General features: G+C 26.0%; 1 protein-coding gene across 1 annotated transcript; it reads right to left on the reverse strand.

Moving 5' to 3' along the window:
- Positions 1-112: 112 nt before the first annotated feature.
- On the reverse strand, positions 113-23803 carry LOC113558571. The gene is made up of 9 exons (XM_026964068.1): positions 23679-23803; positions 11192-11773; positions 11014-11126; positions 8776-8886; positions 8373-8440; positions 7949-8042; positions 5471-5540; positions 576-663; positions 113-342 (listed from the first exon to the last, which is right to left on the reverse strand). Exons 2-9 carry the CDS (start codon positions 11742-11744, stop codon positions 237-239), a joined length of 1203 nt encoding a protein of 400 aa, XP_026819869.1. The 5' UTR covers positions 11745-11773; positions 23679-23803; the 3' UTR covers positions 113-236.
- Positions 23804-24567: the final 764 nt, after the last annotated feature.

The raw sequence follows: 24567 nt of genomic DNA on the forward strand, positions 1-24567 counted from the left end.
TTGAGAAAATTAAATTGGAAAATTAATATTGTAGAATTAAGGGAATTGTGAAGCAGACATAGTCTAATTATACATTTTATGATTTAATTAACCATATATAAATTTTAAATAGATAAGTATTAAATGTAATAGTTTTATAATTATTTTTTTTAAATAAATTATTGAAAATATTATAACAGTGATATTAATGTTTATTTATCATGAGATTTTTAAATTAATTATATACTCATCAACATCTACCTCTGATTACGAATAGACCAATAAGTCAATCGATGATATTCAGGCTTTGCATGTTCATAGTCATTCTCAATATCAACTTGTAAGTTCTCCTCGACCAAATAGCTGTGACAAAAGATTTTTGGGTTAAAAAGTTATTATTCACTAAAATAAGTTAAATTAATGTTTAAATTTTCTTTCAACGACAAATTAAGTCGTCGGAAATTAATTTTTTAAAAAGAGTAAAAGAAAAGCCTAACTCTAAATTCGAAAATGTTTATAATATATGTATAACATAAATATAATTATTTAAAAATATTATGTCACATTGTAGCATAAATTACACATCAAAAACTTACTCCATTAATTTATTCATGAATTCAGTAACATGTACGCAAAATTCAGAGCGATAAGGTCTCATTTGATGATACAACCTTGGAAGAGTGGCTGAAATAGATTAACATTAATTAATAAATGATATTATTTACACAAGATATATTTTATTTATAGATTAATATTAAAGTATTTTGGATATAAAACTTCAAAATATTTAAATTTATACATTTTGAAAATGATTTAAAATTGTTGAACGTTTTATCTAATAACTAGAATAGCCGATACAGCCAGCATAACTTATAATAATAATAATAATTATTATTATTTATTTATTTGTAAAGAGGAAAATTTACAATAAATAATAATAACGCAATTTAGGGCAAAGAGTACAGAATAATATAAAGCAATAAATGTAAATAATAATCTCGATTATGTCAATAATAAATTGAAATATAATCGAAACAAGAAATGTTCAACATATGATTACAATAAGTAGAAAATTATAACTGATTACTTAGAACATTTTTTAGCTTGCTTGGTGAATCAAAAAAAAAAAAGTCAATATTTTGATTGGAGTTACTATTTATTAAAATTCTATTCATGGGAGCATAGTGACTATAGTTTTGTTTTTTTGGTTGTACATAGAAAGTATTAATATAACGTAGGGAGTGAGTTGGTACATTTAATGGAATTTTTTCTAAAAGCTCGGGACAAATAATAATGTTATTTAACAATTTATAAAGGAAAAAAATATCATTGTTAAACCGCCTATCCGTTAGGGATTAAAGATTAAGTTGTTTAGCTAAAACAATTGAGGGGGTATTTATTTTTCCAAGCTTGAAGCGCACATATTAAGAAAGCGATTCTGTATCATCTCGATTTTAGTAACAAGTCCAGATTGATAAGGACTCTATATAATTGAACCATATTCAACTAATGTACGAATTAATGAACAATATAAAGTTTTCAAACAATTTGGATCATTAAATTCACTACAGTTTCGTTTTAAAAAGCCAAACATACATATTGCTTTATTGCACATGAATGTAATATGTCCATTAAATGTTAAGTTACTAGATAAAATGATAAAATGATACAAAGATCTTTTATAAATGTTTTGATATTTAGCCTATCAGTTCCAATAAAATAATTAAAAGTTATAGGTTTTTTACGTTTAGTGAAAGTTAATTGAAAACATTTTGAAACATTAATACGTAATGAATTAATTTGACACCAATTTTCTAATTGTATTAAATAATTTTTTAATTTATCACAATCATCAATAGAATTAATCGATAAATATAATTTTAAGTCATCTGCAAATAACAGAAATTTACAATTGGTGAATACGTACCGAAGATCATTAATAAATATGTTAAATAAAATGGGGGATAAATGACTGCCCTGGGGTACTCCTGAGGTGACATTAATTATGTCAAATATGTAATTGTTTAATTTAACTTGTTGTTTCCTTTCTATGAGATAAGACCTAACCATGTTAACATTGGATTAGTTACTCCCAGCTGTGCTAATTTTGATAATAATATACCATGATTTACAATATCGAATGATTTTCTAAGATTTGTGTATATAGCATTTATTTGCCCATTTCCCTGTACTGAGGTTACTGAATCAGAGTAAAAGATTAACAAGTTCGTTATAGTTGATTTAGCTTTACAAAAACTATGTTGCATATTAGACAGAACAACATTTAGTGAAGATGTAATTTTGGATTCAAGCAATTTCTCGAAAAGTTTAGATAACTTGTTTAGTCTAGAGATTGGTCGATAATATTGAATATCATCTCTATTTCTTGATTTAAAAATTGGATAGATGTAGCTTATTTTCCAACTTAACGGTAAATTACCAGTAGACAAAGATAAAGAAAAAAGAAAATGAATTGGCCAGATAAAAGCGTATTTACAGTTTAAGAGAAAAATAGATGGAATTAAATTTGAACCACTTTTTATGTTGGGTTTAAGGAAAGAAAGTTCATCAAAAACTTCGGATATAGAAATATCACAGGAAGATAGATCAACTGAATGACTAGAAACAAGTGGCATATTTTGTGTTAATGAATTTATTGAGATTGAGGATGAGTAAGCAGATGCAAATGAGATTAATAATAATTTCCCTGTTCTCAGGGTATTAACCATTTAAATACATGTTATTTTGTAAAGAGTTAGAATTTTTTTTATTTTAAATAAATTTCCAAAAATGTCTAGGATTGTTTGTAAAAATTAGACTGTATCCTACCTTAAATAATTTTGATAGTATTGTTTAGACAATACTTTACAATTATATCTTAATGTAGAAAACGTCTCATAATAAGAATAATTATTAGTTAATTTAAATAATTAATGAATTTATTTTTTTTTTATAATTAAATTACATAATATATTTGAAAACCGAAATGGAAATGATTGACTAAATTATTTTTTTTTAGGAACAAATAAATGAATACTTTTATTAATTATTTCATAGAATAGGTTAGTGGCAGTGTTAACGTCATTAAGATGATACAAAAATGACCAATCAATATTATTTAAATACTTATTGATAACCGTATAGTTTGTATTTTTAAAATTAAGGAAAGACTCAAAACACTCATGATCACTGTATAAATTAAATTCTAAAATTAGATGAAGTGCAGGATGATAACGATCGACAGAAACCAGAGTTGGATTTGAAAACTCTACAATTAAATCGTTATTATTAGTGAAAATTAAATCAAAAGTAGAGTTGAACACATTGGCATAAGCATTAATTTGGTAAAAGTTGAGGAACGAAAAGCTATCAAAAATTATATTGGCTTTTTGAGAACGAACACCACTATATTTTAGCCCGAAGGTATTGTTATAAAATTTGGTACCCGAGAGATTATAATCACCAGATAATATTATGTTTGTTCGTATATGTATTAGATAATAACCATTCTATCGTATTGGTATGTTCTATATATATGCTTATATTACTGGTTGGTGGGTTATAACAAACTCTTATTACACATTTCAATTTGGCATTTAAGGTCAAAAGTACATATAACTGTTCAATGCTATTATCTTGAATATTAATAATTGTTGAAGATAATAAATAAAAACTTTTATGTACACACACCGCCACACCACCACCTCTCGTACATGTGCAAGTCATTATGGTCCTATCAGTTCTAAACATTATAATTATCAAAACCTAATTCCGTATTAGATATATCATCACCAAGCCAAGTTTCAGTTAAAATAAAATATTTTACATTAATTAAAGGGATATTACAATTTAAATCACACAGCTTAGTACGTAAGCCACGGACATTTTAATAATAGGCTGGAAAAGTAAATTTGTTTGAAATATTAGATTCGTGCATAGAAATCTTTTTTTCTAACGATTTAATTAACTTTATTAATTCATCCAGTTTTCCATTATCAGGTTTATTCGACGCCGGCGGAATTTTCATAATATTTAGACAGTTCACACACTTCCACTCTTTAGAATTAGTTGACAAGTCGATACAGTTATAATGAAAAACTCGATTACAAATATTACACACACTAGAAGGTTCGATACGCTTGATAGTTAATGTACACAACGCACAAATAACCATTACATTACGAGTAAGATTATCGATAAGCACAACAGACTCGTACGACGGCCTGTACTGTACTATGTCTACATTTATAAAACAAGAAAACGTAGGGGGGATAAAATCCCAATAAAATTGTAGACTGATGCGCCAATTAATAAAATTATAATATTTGCAACAAAAATAAAAGTTTTTCACGAGTTTTTAAATGTTATAATACTCTATCCCATCCATGAACTAATTAAGACAATAATGAGATGTAATTGAAAAATCATGTGTTAATTGTGTTCCATATTAACTTTAAATAATTGTATGTTATAACTTATTGTTTATAAATAATTATATATTTGATTAACTAAACCTGTTTTCAGCTTTATAATATTGTAATTTAGAACCGAAAAATTTACATACACCTCAAATTGGTTTTTAATTATCCACATGGTTTAAAAATGATATAATAAAATATTATTAGGTACTCATGACTAAAGACTGGATTTATATTCTCTTAAAATACCTAATATATGATGGTATAATATTCTCTAAAAACCTTCAAATATTCTCATTATTTTCTCTTGGAAATTTAAAAGATATGCAAAAACACAAATATACTATAATATTATACTATACTTTAATATACATTTTTTATAATTTATTTTTTTACAATAATTCTTAAGTAATTAATGAAACATACTTGATACATGAGTGTTATAATGGAACAATATTGCACTTATGTAAGAAAAGAATATAATATAAATGTAACAATCACTGTCCAATGTTAAAACAATGTCGTTTTTGTTGAATAATTCTATCCATCGTATTAATAGGTTTTAAAAAAACTCAAAAATCACGCTATATGTAGTTACAAAAGTGCAAAACAAAATATTTGAGCAATTAAATAATTGATAAACAAATACGTTGATTTTGTCAGTATGAAAACAACTGCTAGCATTGCCAGTCATGAATGAGATGGCAACTTATGATAAACACTATACACTGTATGCCGTGTGATTTTTTTTTATCAAAATGATACAAAAAAAATTGTTAATGCTCAAAATATATTTTTCCAGATACCGACATATTAAAACAAATATTTTTTTTATCACAATTTGCAAAATATTTCGAAATATGCTAAATAAGCTAAGCATAATACTCTTTTAATTATTCCTAACCTATAAAAATTCTGAAATATGCAATCATATTTTTTCTACAAACTCAGAATTGAACGAATCATCCACATTTTATACTCACCTAAGACTACATTAACTCAGTAACAATATGTAAAAACATATAAATCTATTACTTAACCATAACAACAAAAGTTGTTAAAAAAGAACTTACCAATAAACCTGAAAAGATGAGCTAAACCATATAATTCAGACATTTGACGATTGGGATACTTTTTAACAATCTGTAAACAAAATTAAAATGAATTAAATACCACCAATAGTAGAATAATAAATATGAATAATTTTTGTACATATAATATTAAAAATGAATGTATACAACTATACAAGCGATTATAAAAATTACAATTTATTCTATGATTTGTAGAATCATTATTACAGGGATTTAATCCTGGCGATATTTTCTACCAAACTAGATTCAAAATAAAAAAAAATCTTATATCAACTGTACCAACTACTACAATAATTGTATACAACTTTTTGAAAATATATTTGAGTTTATTGTAATAAAATATTAATTTGAAAACTAATTTTCTTTTTTTTAAATTAAACATTAAAATCCTTTTTAACTTTCTTATATTATATTTAAAAAATTAATATAAAAATGTAAGTTGAATTGAAGTAAATTTTATAAAGATTTCAAATATGTCTAAAAATTATTAAATAACTAGATCAAATAATATACTTGTCAATATATCGATATTTTTAGAATAAAAAAAAAAACTAACAATTAATAATAGTGTTTCTCAGTACTGAACTATTCTAACTACACTACAGTCTCACATACTTCAAACCATGCAAATAATATAGAATAAAATAATATAATAATAACACATTTATAATCAATATATTATATGTATTGTCTACGCTAGAAACATATTTTTACGACCCATTTAAACAAATTTAGATATTTGCCTACACTAAACTTCTTAAAAATAATAGGCATGAATTCCCGTATATATAAGTATAAATTTAAATTATGTAATATTTATATAAATTATGATTTAGATAGCATCTTACTAATCAGTGTTTTACAATTTATCTTAGCTTAGTATGAGGTAAAACTTAAATATATATATCTAATATTTACAGATTTTTAATTACACAAAATATTTTATACCTTGGAGATTAGTAATATTGGGAATCATTAAGTAATGTTTAATAATTGCAATGTAACGATTAAATAAGATATAAAAATAAACTATACAAAATAAATGATATATTATCTATCAAAAATGTATTAAATTATTATTAATGAAAAATGTTTGAAATATTTCAAATAAAAACATTTGTACTCATGTAATTTTTGCATAGATTATATTTTGATAAAGTTTTAAAGAAAACAGATTAATCTATCCTTTAGTACAGTAAGAATTCCATATCAATAATTTAAATTATGTTTTTACAAGATTTAGTTAAAAAGTTCTGATTGAATGACATACATGTTTTAAACATATTTCCAAAAATTATTTGATATACAATTTAGTTTTATAAATGTTCAATTTATTATTTTAATAATACATTCTAGAATAGTAACTAAAAAAGATTATAATTCAGTGGAATCTAACCAAGTTATCAATTAAGTTTTCGATATTGAACAAATTTGTTTCTATAGTTTTATTTTATTTTTTATTACAATAAATTAACTATTTTCTTACTCCAGCATCCAAGCACCAATAACAAAAAAATAGTTAAAATTTTAATGGTATGGTCGACATTTGTTATGCTCTTTGATCAACCCATCTATTTTGCTCATGGACATTATATAAAAGTAAAAATAAGTTTTCAGTAAAATTAAAAAATCAATGAATAACTCAATTCTACGTAGTTAATTATAATAACCTAATGTCTTAAGAAATTTAGTTAATTTTAATACTTTTTTAACTATTTAGAAAAATATGATAAAAAAGGCTATCTAGAAAATTAAAAAAATTGTATGTTAAAGTTTTTTTGATATTGTCAAAATTTAAATTTGAAACTTACGCCATTTAACTAGAAATTTTTTACAAATTTCTGTAAAAAAACTACATTTAATAAATATATTAATTTTTCACGGAAATATTAAGACTAATAAAATGTTTTGGAACATACACAAGTAAAATAAACTAAAATTAAAAAAATTTTCAAATTAGTACTCAACACACAATCTATACCTGGTAGCGCTTCTCCTTTCAACTTAAACAGTAAACATATCAAATGGGAACAATTTAATAGCCAATTAAATACTGGATCATGATTTTTTTCTTAAGTTTATTTTTGATTCTAGCAATATAACTATGATTAAATTTTATATAATATAAGGAATATACTATCTTTGACCTAAACAACTCATTATTTTTATCATAACATGTATTTTCAATTTATTTAAATAACTAATTGAATTAATTAATATTCTTTGATTCACTGATTATAAACAACAACAAAATAAACAATACATTTTTAAATTATTTTAAAAACCTATAACCTACACTACTTTAGTCACCTTATATTATATAGTAAAAATCAAAACCATTCAGAAAATATTTACTCGATTGAATATGTGTAATTAATGTAGTTATAATTAATTAGGTACCGATTAAAAAATATTATAATAAAAACAATCATGGTTAGTATAGTATAAAAACATAATTACTTTATTATATTGCCGTTTTTCAATGAAGTATAAACACCATGCAGATAAAGCATAGTTAAAAGCAGTAAATATGAGATTCATAACTTCTGGACGCCTACAAAAAAAAAAAAAATTAAGTATTATAAAAATAAAAAAATAATAAGCATTACAAGTAACATTTTTTTAATTCAAAATAGGTACCTACTCAATTTTAAATAAAGCAATAACCATATTAAGCATTGATTAGTGATCAATTTTATTAATATAGGTACAATACAAAATATTGAAAATACTGCATTATAATAGAAATACTGTACCTGCTTACTTATAAGTTAATTTTTGTTTTTAATTTAACTATTGTCTCACAGTTATGTCAAAAAGGTATAAAATAAACATATAAACAAAAGAAAATTTTACGCACAAAATAACAGTACTATTTACTTACACATTTGCCTTTCTTTGGAAATCACTTAAAATTTGATGGACTGTAAGAGAAGCTGGTAATTTTAAAAGCTGTAATCACAATTTGAAAAATGTAAATTTATACATATGTCAGATTATATTATTATGTATTATAATCAGCCTCATTGGTATATTATATTATCAGTCTTATTATCATATTTTTACTATTGTCAAGTTATTGTGGTCACAATGCCATAATAGTCTCAGTGAACCGTGATGTTGTATGCCGAGTAATTTGGTAGTGCTTATAGTAAAATAGTAATTTCATATTACTTGATCTTTTTTTATTAATGCTCGTTAATCACCAACGGTCAGTACAAAATTATATAATATTATATTAATTTTTACATATATATATAAGAACATTTGTAATATTAAATACTTACAAAAAATGTAGTTTTCATTAAGCGTTCATCCAATATACGAGATTCTTTCATAATCATTGGAGTTTTTATACCAATAAATTTCAATGGAGTACCACCAATTTTTTCACGATGCTGAAATTATTTACATTTAAAAATTTGTACAACTAACAAATGTTTCTTAGAAAATTTGAAGGTTTAATTTTATTAATAAATTAAAAAATGTTTAAAACAAAATAAACAATAGAATTGTGATACATTAACTTGGCAGCCCATTCAAACAATTTTTTCTTTTTATTATGTATAATATAATGTTTCTTAAGGCACAATAATGGTTATTCATATGTTTCATATAGTTATACAGCAGTACACAATCATTCATTTTATTTGATGGACTGTACATCATATTTTTTTAAATAAAATTATGATATAAAATGTACTTTATGTTTTGATTCATTATTCCAATTTAAATTCAGTGGGGCAAATTAAAGTTTTTAAAGCAACTAATTTATAAAGAGGAAATGGTAGGCAACTTAGCGATTATAATTAGGAGTGTGAATAAATATAAATTATCGAATAAAATTATTACATTTCCTACTGGTAGTAAATTACAATACTAATTTTGGAGGTGTTTTGAGAAAAAGGACAAAAAAAATATTTTTTGAATTTTAAATAGCAATTAAAAAACAAATATTTAAGGGGTTTGAACTGCTCATATTTTATACAACACAATACAATCAAATGCTGATGTGTAAAATATAAAAGGTAGATGTGGAAATCATATTCAACAATTTATTTAAATTTATTCATACTTATGCAATTTAAATTGGACATTTAAAAAAGTCTTATGGTTATACAAATCGACGCTTCCAGGGAAGAAGGTCGTAAACGACATTCTGGCCGAAAATGAGTTAATAGAATTTTAGCGTAAACGCCACGATTCTCTATTGATGATCGTATAGATACGATTTTTTTACGAATTACTATCGATTTTTAAATATTTTTCGTAAACGCCAATTATTATCAGATGTGTAGTTATATTCAGCGTAAACGACTTTTGTCAGGCGTAAACGATTAATAAATATGTCGCTTACGCTTTTTTTTCTTGTACCCGTCGATATGATGTTATGAGATTATCTTGAGAAATAATGGGCATAACCCCCATATTATCGTTAATAAGCTAATTTTTACCGTAATTATCAGTAAATTTTATAGTTGTAAATAGAATACACTGCAAAACATGATCAAGTAAGTGATATTCCTATAGAATATGGCAGAAAAATGTGTTGTATTTTTATTTCGGTTCTCTTGAAAAAATAAGAAAATGTCGTTTACGACCTTCTTCCCTGGAAGCGTCGAAATGTTGAACGTATAAAAGTATTCTCGGGAGTGTAAAAACTCATTGATTATCTTTTATTACCAACAATGACATGAATTATTTATATTTACCAATGATTAAAATCGTTCTTCAAAAAACCAGATGTGTCTACAATATAATTTTTAATAATTATCTTATGTCACTATGTATGTTTAAGTAGATTTTATTTTTTACAAAGTCAATTTAAAATATCAATGATACTGTAACAAAAATAGGAGATAAAATATCAGAATATGATAAGAAGTCTGAAAGTGAGAGATATTGATTAAAAAATTAAAATACTTAAAAACCTACATTTTCATACAAAAAGTATTTTATCAATTAATTTATTATTAAAAAAAAAAAACATGATGAACTTATTAAAAAAAAAATTATTAATCTATTTTATAATACTTATTTATGTAATTTATATAAAAAAAAATGAGGTTGCCACTTAACAAGTTAAAATATTTTGTTTGGTCTAACTAATTAACTGCCCTACTTTTGAAAGTGCTCTAAAAAAATATCTATTTTATTGAAGAAAAAACGAAGTATGATAATATATTTCTTAAAAATCCAAAGATCTACGTTTAATCTATGTTTAAGGGACATGGTTAGAACAGTCTGGAATCTAACCAAAATACGATATATAACACTATATCTGAAGTATTGCATAGTTGTTATTTTACTGTTGTAGTCTTTTATACAAATAAATGCTGCTATTAAGTATTCTATTTGCAAAAATAGTGTGATGAACATGTGGCCTTAATTAAATATATGTTTAGTAAATATAACAGTAATTGAGAAATGTCATCAAGTAATGAATATGTTTCCGTTATTGCCAAGTTATTAGAAAATTACTTAATCAATATTAATAATAAAATAAAATATTGTATTTAACTCACGCCACAAGAATAATATATTTTAGTACTATTTATCTTTCTATGAATGTTTTTCTTTTTGGTACTAGCTTTAGCAATTTTTGCTGCTGCTTCAATAGCTGCAGCCCTTGGTTTATCTAAAAAATAAAATTTGTATTAACTTAACATAAAACTTAATCTAAATAGTTTTAAAATGATTTACTACGAGGTTTGGGCTTGATAGGCATAACTAAATTATTGCATGCTTGTCTATGACAAACTGTGTTTTTAAGAGTGTGTACATAATTTTGATTATGTGTGGGTTGTACATGAGTATTTTCACGTGCTTGACCATGTACTTGGTTATTTGTATGATCATGAGCATTTTCACGAATGTGGGCACGATTGTGTCTATTTACTTGTGCGACAGTTGGTAATGACAATTGTATATCATTGACGATCAAAGCTTCTCCTTCAAGATTTTCTTCATCATAATCACTGTCCTCATCACTATCCTCATTGTTAACACTATTGACAATGTTAGATGATTCACTTTTTTCATTTTGATCAGCGCAATATAATTCTGCATGTACAAGCTGTCTACCATGTATTATGTCATCATAATATTCATCAACACTTAATTCACCAATAGTTACAGTGGATTCATCATCAGATATTTCCATATTTATATCTGTGTTCTTTGTTTGTTCAATAATATGTTGTGGCATCTCATTAAGTTCTGAATTGTCTATATTAGTTGATCTAGTTGCACACATTATATTACTTGTAGACTCCAATATTTTATCTGAACAAAGAAATAGATAACTAATTAATTATCTTAAACTATAATAATAATGTACAATAATATATAATATGTAATAAATACACAAAAATATAATTGTAATGTGCTCATAAATTTAGCAGCCCAAATATATATTTAAGTATAACAGAAATCTATAAATTACACTAATAAATAAAAGATATATGACCACTCAAAAATATATTTCAATTTAATATGCAAGTCTATCATAAACAGAACTTTGCAAACCCGAACTATGTATACCTACTCAAAATTTTAAGCGTTTATGGCAATTGACTAAAGAACAAAATAAATAACGATTGAAAATATACTGCATTCTTATATAAAAGTATGTATAATTCCACAAATAATATTTATGAGCATCAGAAGTTTAAATTTTGACGACATAGTATATTTACGCATAAAATAAAGATTTCTCATCGAACAATTTTATTATTTTATTATAATTCAAAAACGAATAACCGTATATACTATCACAAAATGTTTATATTATCATATTTTACAGTCTTTTTAAACAATTTATAGACATTTGACATTTTTTTTTTAGACATTTTGTTCAAATTTAGATGGAATTTGATATTTAAATGAAGAATTACACAATTTTGATTGTTTTTGCAATTTAAAAATATATTTTGTAAGAATTTATAAAACTCTACATATATTATTGTATCTTATATACGTAATATTATACGACATTTTCAAAATATTTAGATTAATTGTATGCTATTACCTATTTATAGTTGTAATTAACTGTGACTATAAATAGAAAAATAAATTACAATAATAATTAATAGCAAGAGAAACATATATTTTATATGATAAGCTAACCTTCTGTGCTTAGAATAATTTTTTGTATGCAATGACTTAATTTTCATAGAATTTTACAGGTTTTTAATACATCCATTATACTCCTACTCGGCCTACTCAATGACGAGGTACACTCTTGATTAGGTTCCTACTGTAGAGCAGAGAGGTGGTACCCTATTTGTTTAAATTTTAAATAACAAGCATTTTAAAATGTTAACAAAATGTAAATAAAAAAAAAGTAGGCAACTGAATACCGTTCTGCTATACGCTATAGTATGGTCATCGTAAGAATGCTACTGGGCGGCGACCAAAATTCGTCCGATCTCGTGCATTCCCACAACTAAACCTTCCCGAATGCTGACCGCCGCAACTGTCGCCGCCGCCGCTACTTGGATGCGCGAACGAGTAGCGTTCTTAGAGTGGCACTACTATAAGTAATAGGTATTTTATAAATTAAAAATTGGTATATATTAGGTTCAGTTATCGCGACTACCTATACGATTTTCCGGTTAACTTAATTCTGTTATTGCAACTACCACAGTATTATATTTACTGCGTGATAAATATTTTAAGTCAATTTTGTCATCTACAAAATAAAATAATTTTTAGTTCTTAGGTTTGCCCAATACAACTCAACTTAACAACCTATAAATTAGTATATTTAAAAATACCAATTCACTATAATGATTAAAGTTAGCCTCACATAGTCACATTGGATACCTTATACATTATATATATTATACAACAATAAAGGTTCAGCTTTTGTATCGTCATATCTATGAAATCCTATGAAATATTCCACACTATTAAATATGAAAGACTCTCTGTCAGTCTCAGTGACATAACTATGAGATGACAAGGCACGGCAATGGCGCGGGGCTCTCGATCCTTGTAAATACAATTTGTATTATAAAAAAGGGCGGGCAAGTGGGTATTGCTCTGCTGTATAGTGTATAGCAAGGATGGGGTGTATTAGGTCACTATAATGAATGTGTTAAATTTGAATGCAATGCCGGGTATCATTGTATACGAAAAACGATTCTGAACGGAGATGATTTGTCAGTCAATGATAATTAGTAGGATATATTATATTATAACCCCTATATTTAAATTGTAATATACCGTTTTTTTAAGCGATTTCGTAAAAAATTAATTTCATATGCTCATACAATTTTTATATATTGACGCTAGAATTCTTTTTGATAGTTATTTGAAGGAAAACTTATGGAAAACCTTGAATAGGGTTTTTTAACCCTAGGTATAAATCACAAAAATTTTATGAATTTTCAACTTCAAAATTCCTTGTTCATTTTTGCGATTTTGACATACTTTGTAACATTAGAACTTTAAATTCTTAAAAACAAAAGTTGTGACTAACGATTTTTGATTTTTTTTTCTACGATAAGTACAACTTATAATAAACCTTGTAAAAAATTTTAAAGATTTTTTGAAAAGCCAATCTTTTTTATCAGCATTTCAAGAAAAAAAATTAGAAAAATCAAAAATTTCAATTGTCTGCAAATAACTTAAAAAAAGTTCAAAAATTTTGAAAAATTAATCGTAAATATATAACACTATTATAAAAAATTGGTGAAAATTTCAAGTATTTACAATGATTCGTTTTTGATTTACAACAAAATATCATGCGAAAAAATTCCTGATTTTCTATTACTTTTTTAAGGTTTTTCTTGACGCTTTTGAAAACTACTGTAAATTTATTACTTTTGACCCCCAAAATACCAACTAGATGAATTCTCCTATTCAAAGAGGAGGTGAAGTCAAAAATCGAAGCATTATTACTATTCCAAAACGTGATGACAAACACAAAAATAAAAATAAAAACACACATCATTGTAAAATCAATACATTCATCACTTCGTTCAGAATCTAAAATGACAAACATTTGAATTTTATTTTAAAATTCACGAGGCAGGTACTGTTAGAAAAAAATGCAAAACATACCTATCATATTATTAGAAAACAGACAAATAGACACTAAAGAACTGATAAAAACATTTCCTGAGATGAAAGCTAGAAAAAAAAACTTTGAATAGCTACTTTGTAGTTTTGTACATATAACATAAATAAACTATATTTATAATAAGTAATGACTGTTGTTTTTTTTTAATTTTGATAATATCAATATATAGGGGCCCACACTTGATACTAGCCCGTGGACCCAAATTTAGTTACGCCACTGGACTCCGTCTATTATAGTAAAAATCAATAGCAAACTATGTTGTTATAACGGTGGGGTATGCAGGGACTTTTCTAGTGTCATTTCTACTTTATGGCTGTGCAGAAAAATATTTTGAAGAGAATTTGTATTGAAGAAATTATTAAAAATAAAGTGATTTATTAGAAAAAAACTATAAACACTTTTTTTAAATGTAATGTAATATTACATTGTTATTAAATGCAAAATATGAGTAACAGTAATCCTTCGTTTACACAAACTCTACGGTACCGTAAAACGACCTGTATGGCTGTATGTATTAAAATAAAAGTTCGTTATCAGAAGAAGTTGAATAGGTACACTATCAAATACTAATGCATATTATTACATATTTCAAATTATAAGCAAACTTTTATTATACACAATATAAAATAAATAAATATATTCCTACATAGAAGTTATTTTACATTATTAATATTTTAAATAGGGTAGGTATATTCATTTTTTATAAATTAAAACACTCATCAAGGAACGGATGATTTAAAAATTTGGTAATAGACTTCTAGGTAAACACAACTTGATAATTTTCTAACAAGTAAGTACCTATCATTGTTTAGCTGTAATAATAAAATGAAATGTAGAAATTGTCATTGCACATAAAGTGTACATATATTACAAGGTAAAAATTAAATACTTATCTATATATATATATATATTATATAATAAGTAATATAACGATAATAGAAAATATCATTGTATGTAAATGTGTAAAATATAAATGTAAATGTTTCAGTGCAATATTGAGAGTAAAAACATAATATATGAATAAAATGACTGTCTTTTGTCCATGTTAGCCAACAAACACAGTTCCAAAAATTTGTTCGAGTATTGTTTTAATAAGAGGACGTAGTACCCGCATGTGTTGTCTCCGTCTTACACACACGAGACATGACAGATTTTCATTCACCAGTTTCAATATTGTGCTGATTGTGTTAGGATATTAGAGTGAACTGACCTATTATAAAATTCCAATGCCTTACGTAGCCTTTTATTGATATTATTTTTAAGTAAGTTATGATCTTTTTGAAACTGTAGATTTTAACGCACGTGTGTAAGACGGAGACAACATATATGCGGGTTTTTTCTCGGGACCGGAAAAATCGTTTGCATTGTCCAATTTTGTTTAAAATAATTACTAATTTTAGAGCAACGTGATGTATAAAATATTAAAAGTTCAAAATAAGTAAGCATTTATACTCTAAAAAATATCACTAAATATATTCAGAACAATACAAATTAAGAACCAGTAATAATTTACCCGGGTTAAATTTTTTTAATCCACCACTGTGCATTGGTAAAAAAAATGATGATAGAAACTAATCAAAAATAAATAAATAGCTCATTCAAATGTAAAACCCTATAGTTCCGCCCAAGTGAATATAATGAAATGGCGTAACAAGTACCTGACATATGAGTAGCATAATATATCTATGTATGGAATACAGGTAAAAAAACTAAAAAAAAAAATAAATATTTTTGAATAACGGCTGCGGTAGAATGCACGCGAGAACCGTACGATTATGACGTTTTCGGCGAATTATAATATTATAATATTATTATTCCAAATAGGATCTTACCGAAGAGCAGGCATAAGTACCACGACAACAGCTACAACAGCTGGGCTTGGTAGCTATTATTCGGAAACAAGACGACCCAGGGCAAGTCGACGGTCGACAACAACCGTGTAAACCGTAACGAAATGAAGGAAAAACGTGCCGGTTCGGTGACGATGGTAGTGGGTGCAGAGCGGTGCGGTGGTGACCACAACAAATGAAAATGTATGAATGGTCGACACGTGGTGGGGAGAGAGATAACGGGTGGAACAAGAGCGATGGCGGCGTCGGAAGTTGGAGCGAAGTGTGACACAACTACATAATATAGATACGCGGACCATGACAGTACGAGTTAGATGAGCATGCCGCCTTACGAGCACGATTCCGGCAGCGTCGCATAGTGAGGGAGAAAACTAGCGGACGTGTGGAATATCCGAATATCGTATATAGTATATACTAATACTATATATAATAATATAAACATTTCACAACTTTGCTAGGTAGTAATTCGTTCCCACAAAAATCGATCGAAAACTCGATGTACCTAGCCATGAATCGACGATTAATCGAAGCCACTTTTGTACCGACAGACGCCCACAAAACACTCTTACAAACGGCAAGACTTCAACCCGAAAATAACATGACCAAAATATAATAATATCATTGTTGTTCAATACACCCCATACCGTAGAAATTCAAGAAAAACCTCGCTCCTGGTACGTACGCGCTGTACTCAGCAGCATAATGCTCAAAGAACAAAAGAAGGTGGGCAAGTGGATACTGCTCTGCTGTACAGTATAGATGGCGAATGGGTCACTGAAATGGGTGTGTTAAATTTGAATTCAATGATATTACATCATAGGTTGGTTTATTATAAGTAATAGCAATAATTTATATTATAATATTAGTAATAATAATTGATCTACATATCATTTTGAAAATGCCGTTCCATATACTAAAATTTATAATATAATAAATATGTTAAGTCCTCGAAAATAATGTTATCGAATTAAAACAAAATAAAAATAACTATTTAACACTATTAATTCTTCGTTTAAATATGTAATTTTGTCTAAATTTGAAATTAAAATAAATGTTTATATATGTTTTGTTCTCAATTAGCAACCTTGTCTTGAATTTTGAAGTCTTAGATATAAAAATTGAACATTTTATAAATATTGTTACTATGTACAAGATAAATTCAAATTTTCATGATCGACGAATTTTGTCAAAATTCTATCTTTAAATACTTATAAAAAATATCGTGGTTATATTTTGGATATTTTTTATTTGATAAATGAACTACGTGTGACAAATTTTGAAGTATTTTTATCTAGAGAAACATTTTTATCAATACTTATAAAAAAGAAATGGAAAATTTCAAATATCTACAAAAAGTTTCAAATAGTTGTGACACCTTTAATATTATATAGTACTATGATGACCGCACTACTCTCGGAGTGAGGAAAACAACTAGTTTTAGAATAATAAGCGTTATGTGGTAAAACATCTGTGTAACGGACATATTACTGCAGTGATTTTCAACCGGTGTACCACGAACTAGCTGTAGGTGTGCCGCGGGTCGCGACCGTAGTACAAGTGCATAGTATTACTTTATTACTATAGTATTCCGTCCAAAATATATGGTTATAAGAAATGTTCCGTGAGCATAAATAAAAAGGTCGACTAGGTCGAGAACCACTGTATTACTGCAATCTCACCGCTATATTATATAAATATAACACGTACCTAAATTCAGTCATTCACCTTATACCTACTATAATCTATACCCACCAACCATTACTAATATATCTATATTTTACAATTTATAAGATATGACACGCTTATAACCTAACCTAAGTTAGGACAGACGTTACTCGTATATTTATTGTATTGTATTATAAAATGTTTATAATACTAAAAAATATATACATAAATATATAGTCCATAAAATAATTAAATTCGTTATTAGAAGTACCTACATCCACATAATATAAATTAAAATAATATTATAATTAATTGTATATAATATATATATATATATATATATATATATATATATATATATATAGGTTAATTAACGCGGCTGATTTTCATATTAATAAATGGGGTGATTAGTTGAATATGCAAAAATATGCAATATAAAATTACAAATTTCGATGTAAAATGAAACAAAATTGAGCTAGGCTTTTTATTTTATTGCGCAAAATTAATATGCAAATGCTAGTCTACTATCCTAGACATAGACGCCATGTACGGGCATATGTAAACTGCGCTCAAATTTGTATCTATGTTAAAAAGGTATAATGTAAGCTGCGCCCCGTTTGTAAGTTATACAAAACTTTTAACTTATTAAAGTAAATCTATGATGTGTACTTTTTCAATCTAAATGTATTTTTGTCTAAAACCATAGTATTTATAAAAATACTAATGCGTTATCAAATAACTATTGCGGTATACGATAACTGATGATTATCACTAAATCTGGCATAGGTCTGCTAGTACTTTAATCAGTGAAGTCACAATGATCGAACAATTCATATCACACAGCGCGAAAAGAGCTTGAAAATAATTTCAAAATTTAAATTTTGTAAAATAAATCGGCATCTAAGTTCAGGTGAGGTAAAGTGGCGATGTACAATCAAAACTTGCACAGCGTTTTTAAAAACGGTAGGTGATGACGATAGAATCACTGAACAAAATTTAAACCCTATTATAATATGGCTGTAATGAACCAAGTATAAATAAAATGAATGTTATTATTTTTCCTAATATTGTATTTTTTTAAATTATATATATTTTTTGATTTTTAATTTTATTCTATTAATTGTTAATGGCTGTATTGAATTAAGTATAAATTAGAAATTGTAATTTTGTAAAATATAGCTCTTCATTTCTAAAATTTTACCACTGCACAGTTTACATATCACCTTTTTATACTTGATAAAAACACAGGCACAATTTACATGTGTGATTTTGTGTTTACCTGTACCTTGGGCGCAGTTAACAATCGCCGCCATGTACATGGATGCCTGAGGGCTCAGGCACCCATTGAAATTATTATGGAGTATTGGGCACCCATTACACTATTGGATTTTATGGGGACATTATATTGACCAGGAGCTAAGCCCCATCCTCCAAATTGTACATTTATGCCTATGATACAGAGGCATAAAACCATATTTTTTAAAAACTTGGCGCCTATGGTCCTAGATAATACATAAAAAGCATAAAACTAATATAATTTTGTTTTATTTTGTAATATTCAATTGAATTTTCCATACATAGTATAATTATTAACTGTTTCGTGACGTATTGATTTAAAAGTTATAGATATTAAAAAATTTGAAGAAATATTCTAAAATAACTCAATCTGCGTACCACTATCAAAGATTGAACGCAATACAATATGTATAAATAATAATATGATTAATAAATAAAGTACAACAATGAACGAATTAAAAGCCATTCAAATTTTCTACATTTGTCAAGTCTATATTTTTATTGTCAGTCACGTGAAATTACGTTATAATAATTTAATGCCCGTCACTCATGTTAAATGAAAATAAATATAAGTATACAATAGTCTAAATAATAAATATAACGTAATACTTAAATCTGTCACGTAGAAAATTTTTAACATTTGCATGTTTGTTTTAGTCAGTTAGATAATGTATTATATTTTTATCTCTTATGCTTTTGAACCATAATATTAAGATTTGTTTTTGATATTTGATGCATATTTTAACGACGTACCAGCGATTGAAAATAATAATTATATACAGAGTGATTATTTTATCAAACAACACTCATTATTTCAAAAAGTATTAATGTTTTTGAAAATATTTTTTTACATAGTTTCAAGTTATTAAAAAACAACGTTTTTATTCAAAATTTATATTTTTAAATATTTTTTATCCTTATAAGTTTTTACTTTTTTGAATGACAACATAGATTTTTAATTTCATATTCCAAAGCACAATAATTTTTTGAGTATTTTGATACATAAAAATCGAATTTAGGGCAAGCAGTTTATGAGTTAGGCGTATTTAAAGTTTAGACAAGCTGAGTAGTGGACAAACATTTTGCGGGGTAACCCCGTGCCACTCCACTCCGCGGAACAAAAACTTTAAATAGTTATAACTCATAAACTACTCGCCCTAAATTTGATTTTTATGTATCAAAATACTCAAAAAATTATTCTGCTTTGGAGTATGAAATTAAAAATCTATGTTGTCATTCAAAAAAGTAAAAAACTTAAAAAATACTAAGGATAAAAAATATTTAAAAATATAAATTTTTAATAAAAACGTTGTTTCTTAACAACTTGAAATTATGTAAAAAAATATTTTAAAAAACATTAATACTTTTTAAAATAATGAGTGTTTTTTGATAAAGAATTATTCTGTATACTTAATAAAAAATAAAATATAATTTTAATTTAATGCTTTCACAAATAAAACGAATGTTTACGAGATGAACGCTATTTTAAATTATGAGAATCTGTTAAAATTAAACAATTTTATTTAAAGCTAGGGACATACTCATATAGTCGTATATATATATATATATATATATATTTATACATGCATAACGCTTGGGTACGTGAGTACGTAACTATTAGCCACAAATCAATCATGTTTAATTTTAAGTGAATTCACATCTGCTGTAGACATCTTAATAACCTTTATTTTTCCTGAAATTTTGATATGTTTTAGCAACTCTGATTGACTGTCAGAATATTATGTTGTAAGTTACAGCTTACTATAACCATTAGCTAAATTGCTGTTGGTGCTCGAAGTCTCAACATTGTATATATAAAAATGCAATAATAAATAAATACATTTTATTTATAAGTTCTAAATAAAAAAAAAGTGTTAATATTTTTTTTAAAGCTCTAGCAACCAATAGCATAAAATAACCCTCAGTGCCCATTCTATTTAAGTAGTATGTTAAAAGTAATAAACTCGTGTGAAAATATGTATAATTGTATTCTCAATTATTGTATAATAAAGGTCTTAGTAAATTATTAATACTAATGGTATTAATCATGGTATTATAATCCCAAATGAATAACAATAATACCTAACCTAAACAGTTGCATTATACTGTATAACTCTTAGCTTATATGTGAATACCTACTTTAATACTTAATATATTTAAGTCAAAAGCAGAGACCAGTAAAAATTATGATTAATTACAAGTTATAATAAAAAATATATATCTGTAAGGTATTTGAAAATATATCTGTATCTATAAATAATGTTATACTTATAATAATGTTATAATAGGTATATTATGTATTATATTATATAAATTATGCATTTTACAGTTCATAAAAATTATTATTTATTAATAGGCATTAAAAGATATTTTATCAAAAGGACTAGACTATAAAATACAAGTAGAAAATTAATAAACTTTAATATAACACTTATATTTCTTCAATTATAATATAATTAATGATGAGTTCATAACAATTGTAAATTGAAACAATTATCGTTTTGAATTTCGACTGTTGGTAAATTATAATGAAACAATATAAAAAAAAAAATTACTATGGCGTATATCATGTAAAATTGTAGTTATATTAAATATTATGTAAAATTAAAACAAAAACAGAAGCAATGCAACTGACAGACAAGTTGCAATAACATTTAATTTTTGGCAAGTATATTCTTTATCAAAATATTTAATATGAAACAAAATCATTCAAAACAATAATTATTAATTACCATTTATTATTAACATAATAATATATTATGTTGTTCAAGCTTAATATATAATATTCAAATTCAATAGAATTATAATACAATAATATAATATAGGATGAACTGGAAAATATTATATCATACACTATTTATAAATTTAGATTATTTACATAGAGAGACAAATATATTCAGTATACTTAATTTGAGTAGTGACTATTCATTTTATATGATTGTCAATATTTTTTAATGCCATTAAAAATATCTAAATACAAAAATTCTTTGAAAACCTATGTTTTATGTTTTATAAAAACACAGAAAAAGAAATCAAATAGAATTATTTTAACATAACTTCAGCTTGTCCCGATACGTTTACACGATATATTTGAGCCAGTTAACAACTTTTTTTCCAGATCTCATTTTATAAAAAATAACTCCCATTTTATATACTATTTTATAATTTCATAAATTCTTTCTAATTTTTTATAATATATATATATATATATATTAATTCAAAAAATGGTGTAATATATTAATACTTGTTACAATATAGTAAAGATTTCAAAAATAAAAGAATCATTAATTTGATATGTATAAAAAGTAACTTCTTATATTATATTTGTTGACAAAAATTAATATTATAACCAATTACTTTATTATAAGAGTTATAATAGTTATATGTTAGCTTATAGTTTATACTGAATTTATCTAATATGATAATATGATATTTAAAATAGTTTCTAAGACAGCTAATTGAGGCAGCATATAGGCATGTTGTACATTTTATGATTCAAGAATATTTTATTGTTTTTGAAAAATATTATAATATATTTTATTTAGTTTATTGTCTGACACAGTGACACCATAGGATAAAAGAGTTTCAAATAAAATATATCACATATATTAGGTACAGTCCAATTTTTTTGCACAATAAAATAACAATGTAATAGTATTATAAGAAACTATGTTATAAAATATGTATTTTGTATAAAATAATTAAACTACAATAAATTCCGGAAAAGAAGGTATTGCCTACCGAGTTTTAGGATTTCTAACATTTGATTACAGTTACTGTACAATTTAATAATTTGATTCAATTTTTATTTTAAAATAATGTTTGTATTAATTTATCATTATCATAAACAAGTAAAATCACGACCAAATAAATAAAACTGGCCCATATTTCAATCGGCCCACAGAAATGTTCTTGGTAATTCGCTGGCCCAATCTCATTGTAGTTACATAACTTAAAACTTTAAATACTTAGAGAAATGAGTAATTATCACGTTAATAATTACTTTCAAAAACTTTCACCTATATATCGTCAATTAAAAAAAAAGTTTTTATATGACCGAACGCAAACATTTCTACAGTAAAAATACAAAATTATAAGTACTGCTGGTTGAATAGAATATCATCAATTTCGGCCAATGTACTAACACCGTTAGTAAATGTATACTACACGGTCACGATTAAAATAAAAATGTGTTTTATACAATAACAGTTTAATTTAATGTATCAATCATTCAATAGAATTAAGTCTTTGTCTAAAATACAAAATAATAATACAAACTACAAATACTCACTCGAAATTCTTAATGTTGAAACAATATTTGACACTGAAAATTAGAGCTCGGCTTATACACAAACGCGAAACAGCAAAAGGCGAAACGCAATATTCCTTCCTTCTCAACTTTTTTCCATTACGATGACGCCGTAATAAACAAAAATTCATGTGAAATAATCTTTGGGATAGGCGAAATGGCGATTGATAAGAACGGCAAACATTCAAACATCGTTTACCAAGACACGTGTTATTCTTAAAAGTGTGACCAACGTAATAAAAAAAAATGTGTTCACAACATCGATATTATGATTAAAACATAATAGAAGCGGCAGAGTAAGCTATCAAAATTCCCCTCTCCCCCATCGTTCACTAATGAATATTTCAGTTGACCTCATGATGTAAGACGATTGTCAATAGCCGTGGTCGACCTTGAAATGTTGCCCGAGGCTCGGCGTGATGTCGTAACCGTATCGTCGTCATTTAAAATCCGTTTGTTTCATTTAAACATAATATTCTACGATCATGCCGAGCCTCCGGCAAAATGTAAACAAATCGATAAACTGTTTGACCGTCGCTTCTGTTGTGTTTCAATGGCTGACGTCCATCTATGATATTAATATATTATTCTCGTGCCATCCGACGGTTGACTATTATTACTATTATTACCGCGTAAATTGAGTTGTCCGCACCGTCAACTCGTCGAATTGCTGGGTCTTGGATATGCCTGCAAAGGTACAACGGCATAATAGTGATGCACTGATGCACGTACGGTAAAAGAGGGGGGCGGGGACTAGTCATAAAAATTCCATGTACGCGGCGAGCGATCGAAAGCGGCCTACTGCATTCCAACGAACAATAGTTTTCCCCACAGATGATCTTTTTTGTTGTTCCACCCTACAGAAACCTGT

This window comes from Rhopalosiphum maidis, chromosome 3 (assembly GCF_003676215.2).
Source record: "Rhopalosiphum maidis isolate BTI-1 chromosome 3, ASM367621v3, whole genome shotgun sequence".
NCBI lineage: Eukaryota > Metazoa > Arthropoda > Insecta > Hemiptera > Aphididae > Rhopalosiphum > Rhopalosiphum maidis.

What these genes read in the sequence shown, in the direction of transcription:
- LOC113558571 (XM_026964068.1), bottom strand. Translation starts at nt 11,744, where the DNA reads ATGTGTGCAACTAGATCAACTAATATAGACAATTCAGAACTTAATGAG. An exon ending in AAATATATTATTCTTGTGGC is followed by an intron (nt 8,887 to 11,013) that starts GTGAGTTAAATA and finishes AAATAATTTCAG; the next exon opens with CATCGTGAAAAAATTGGTGG. An exon ending in TTCCAAAGAAAGGCAAATGT is followed by an intron (nt 8,043 to 8,372) that starts GTAAGTAAATAG and finishes TTTTTTTTGTAG; the next exon opens with GCGTCCAGAAGTTATGAATC.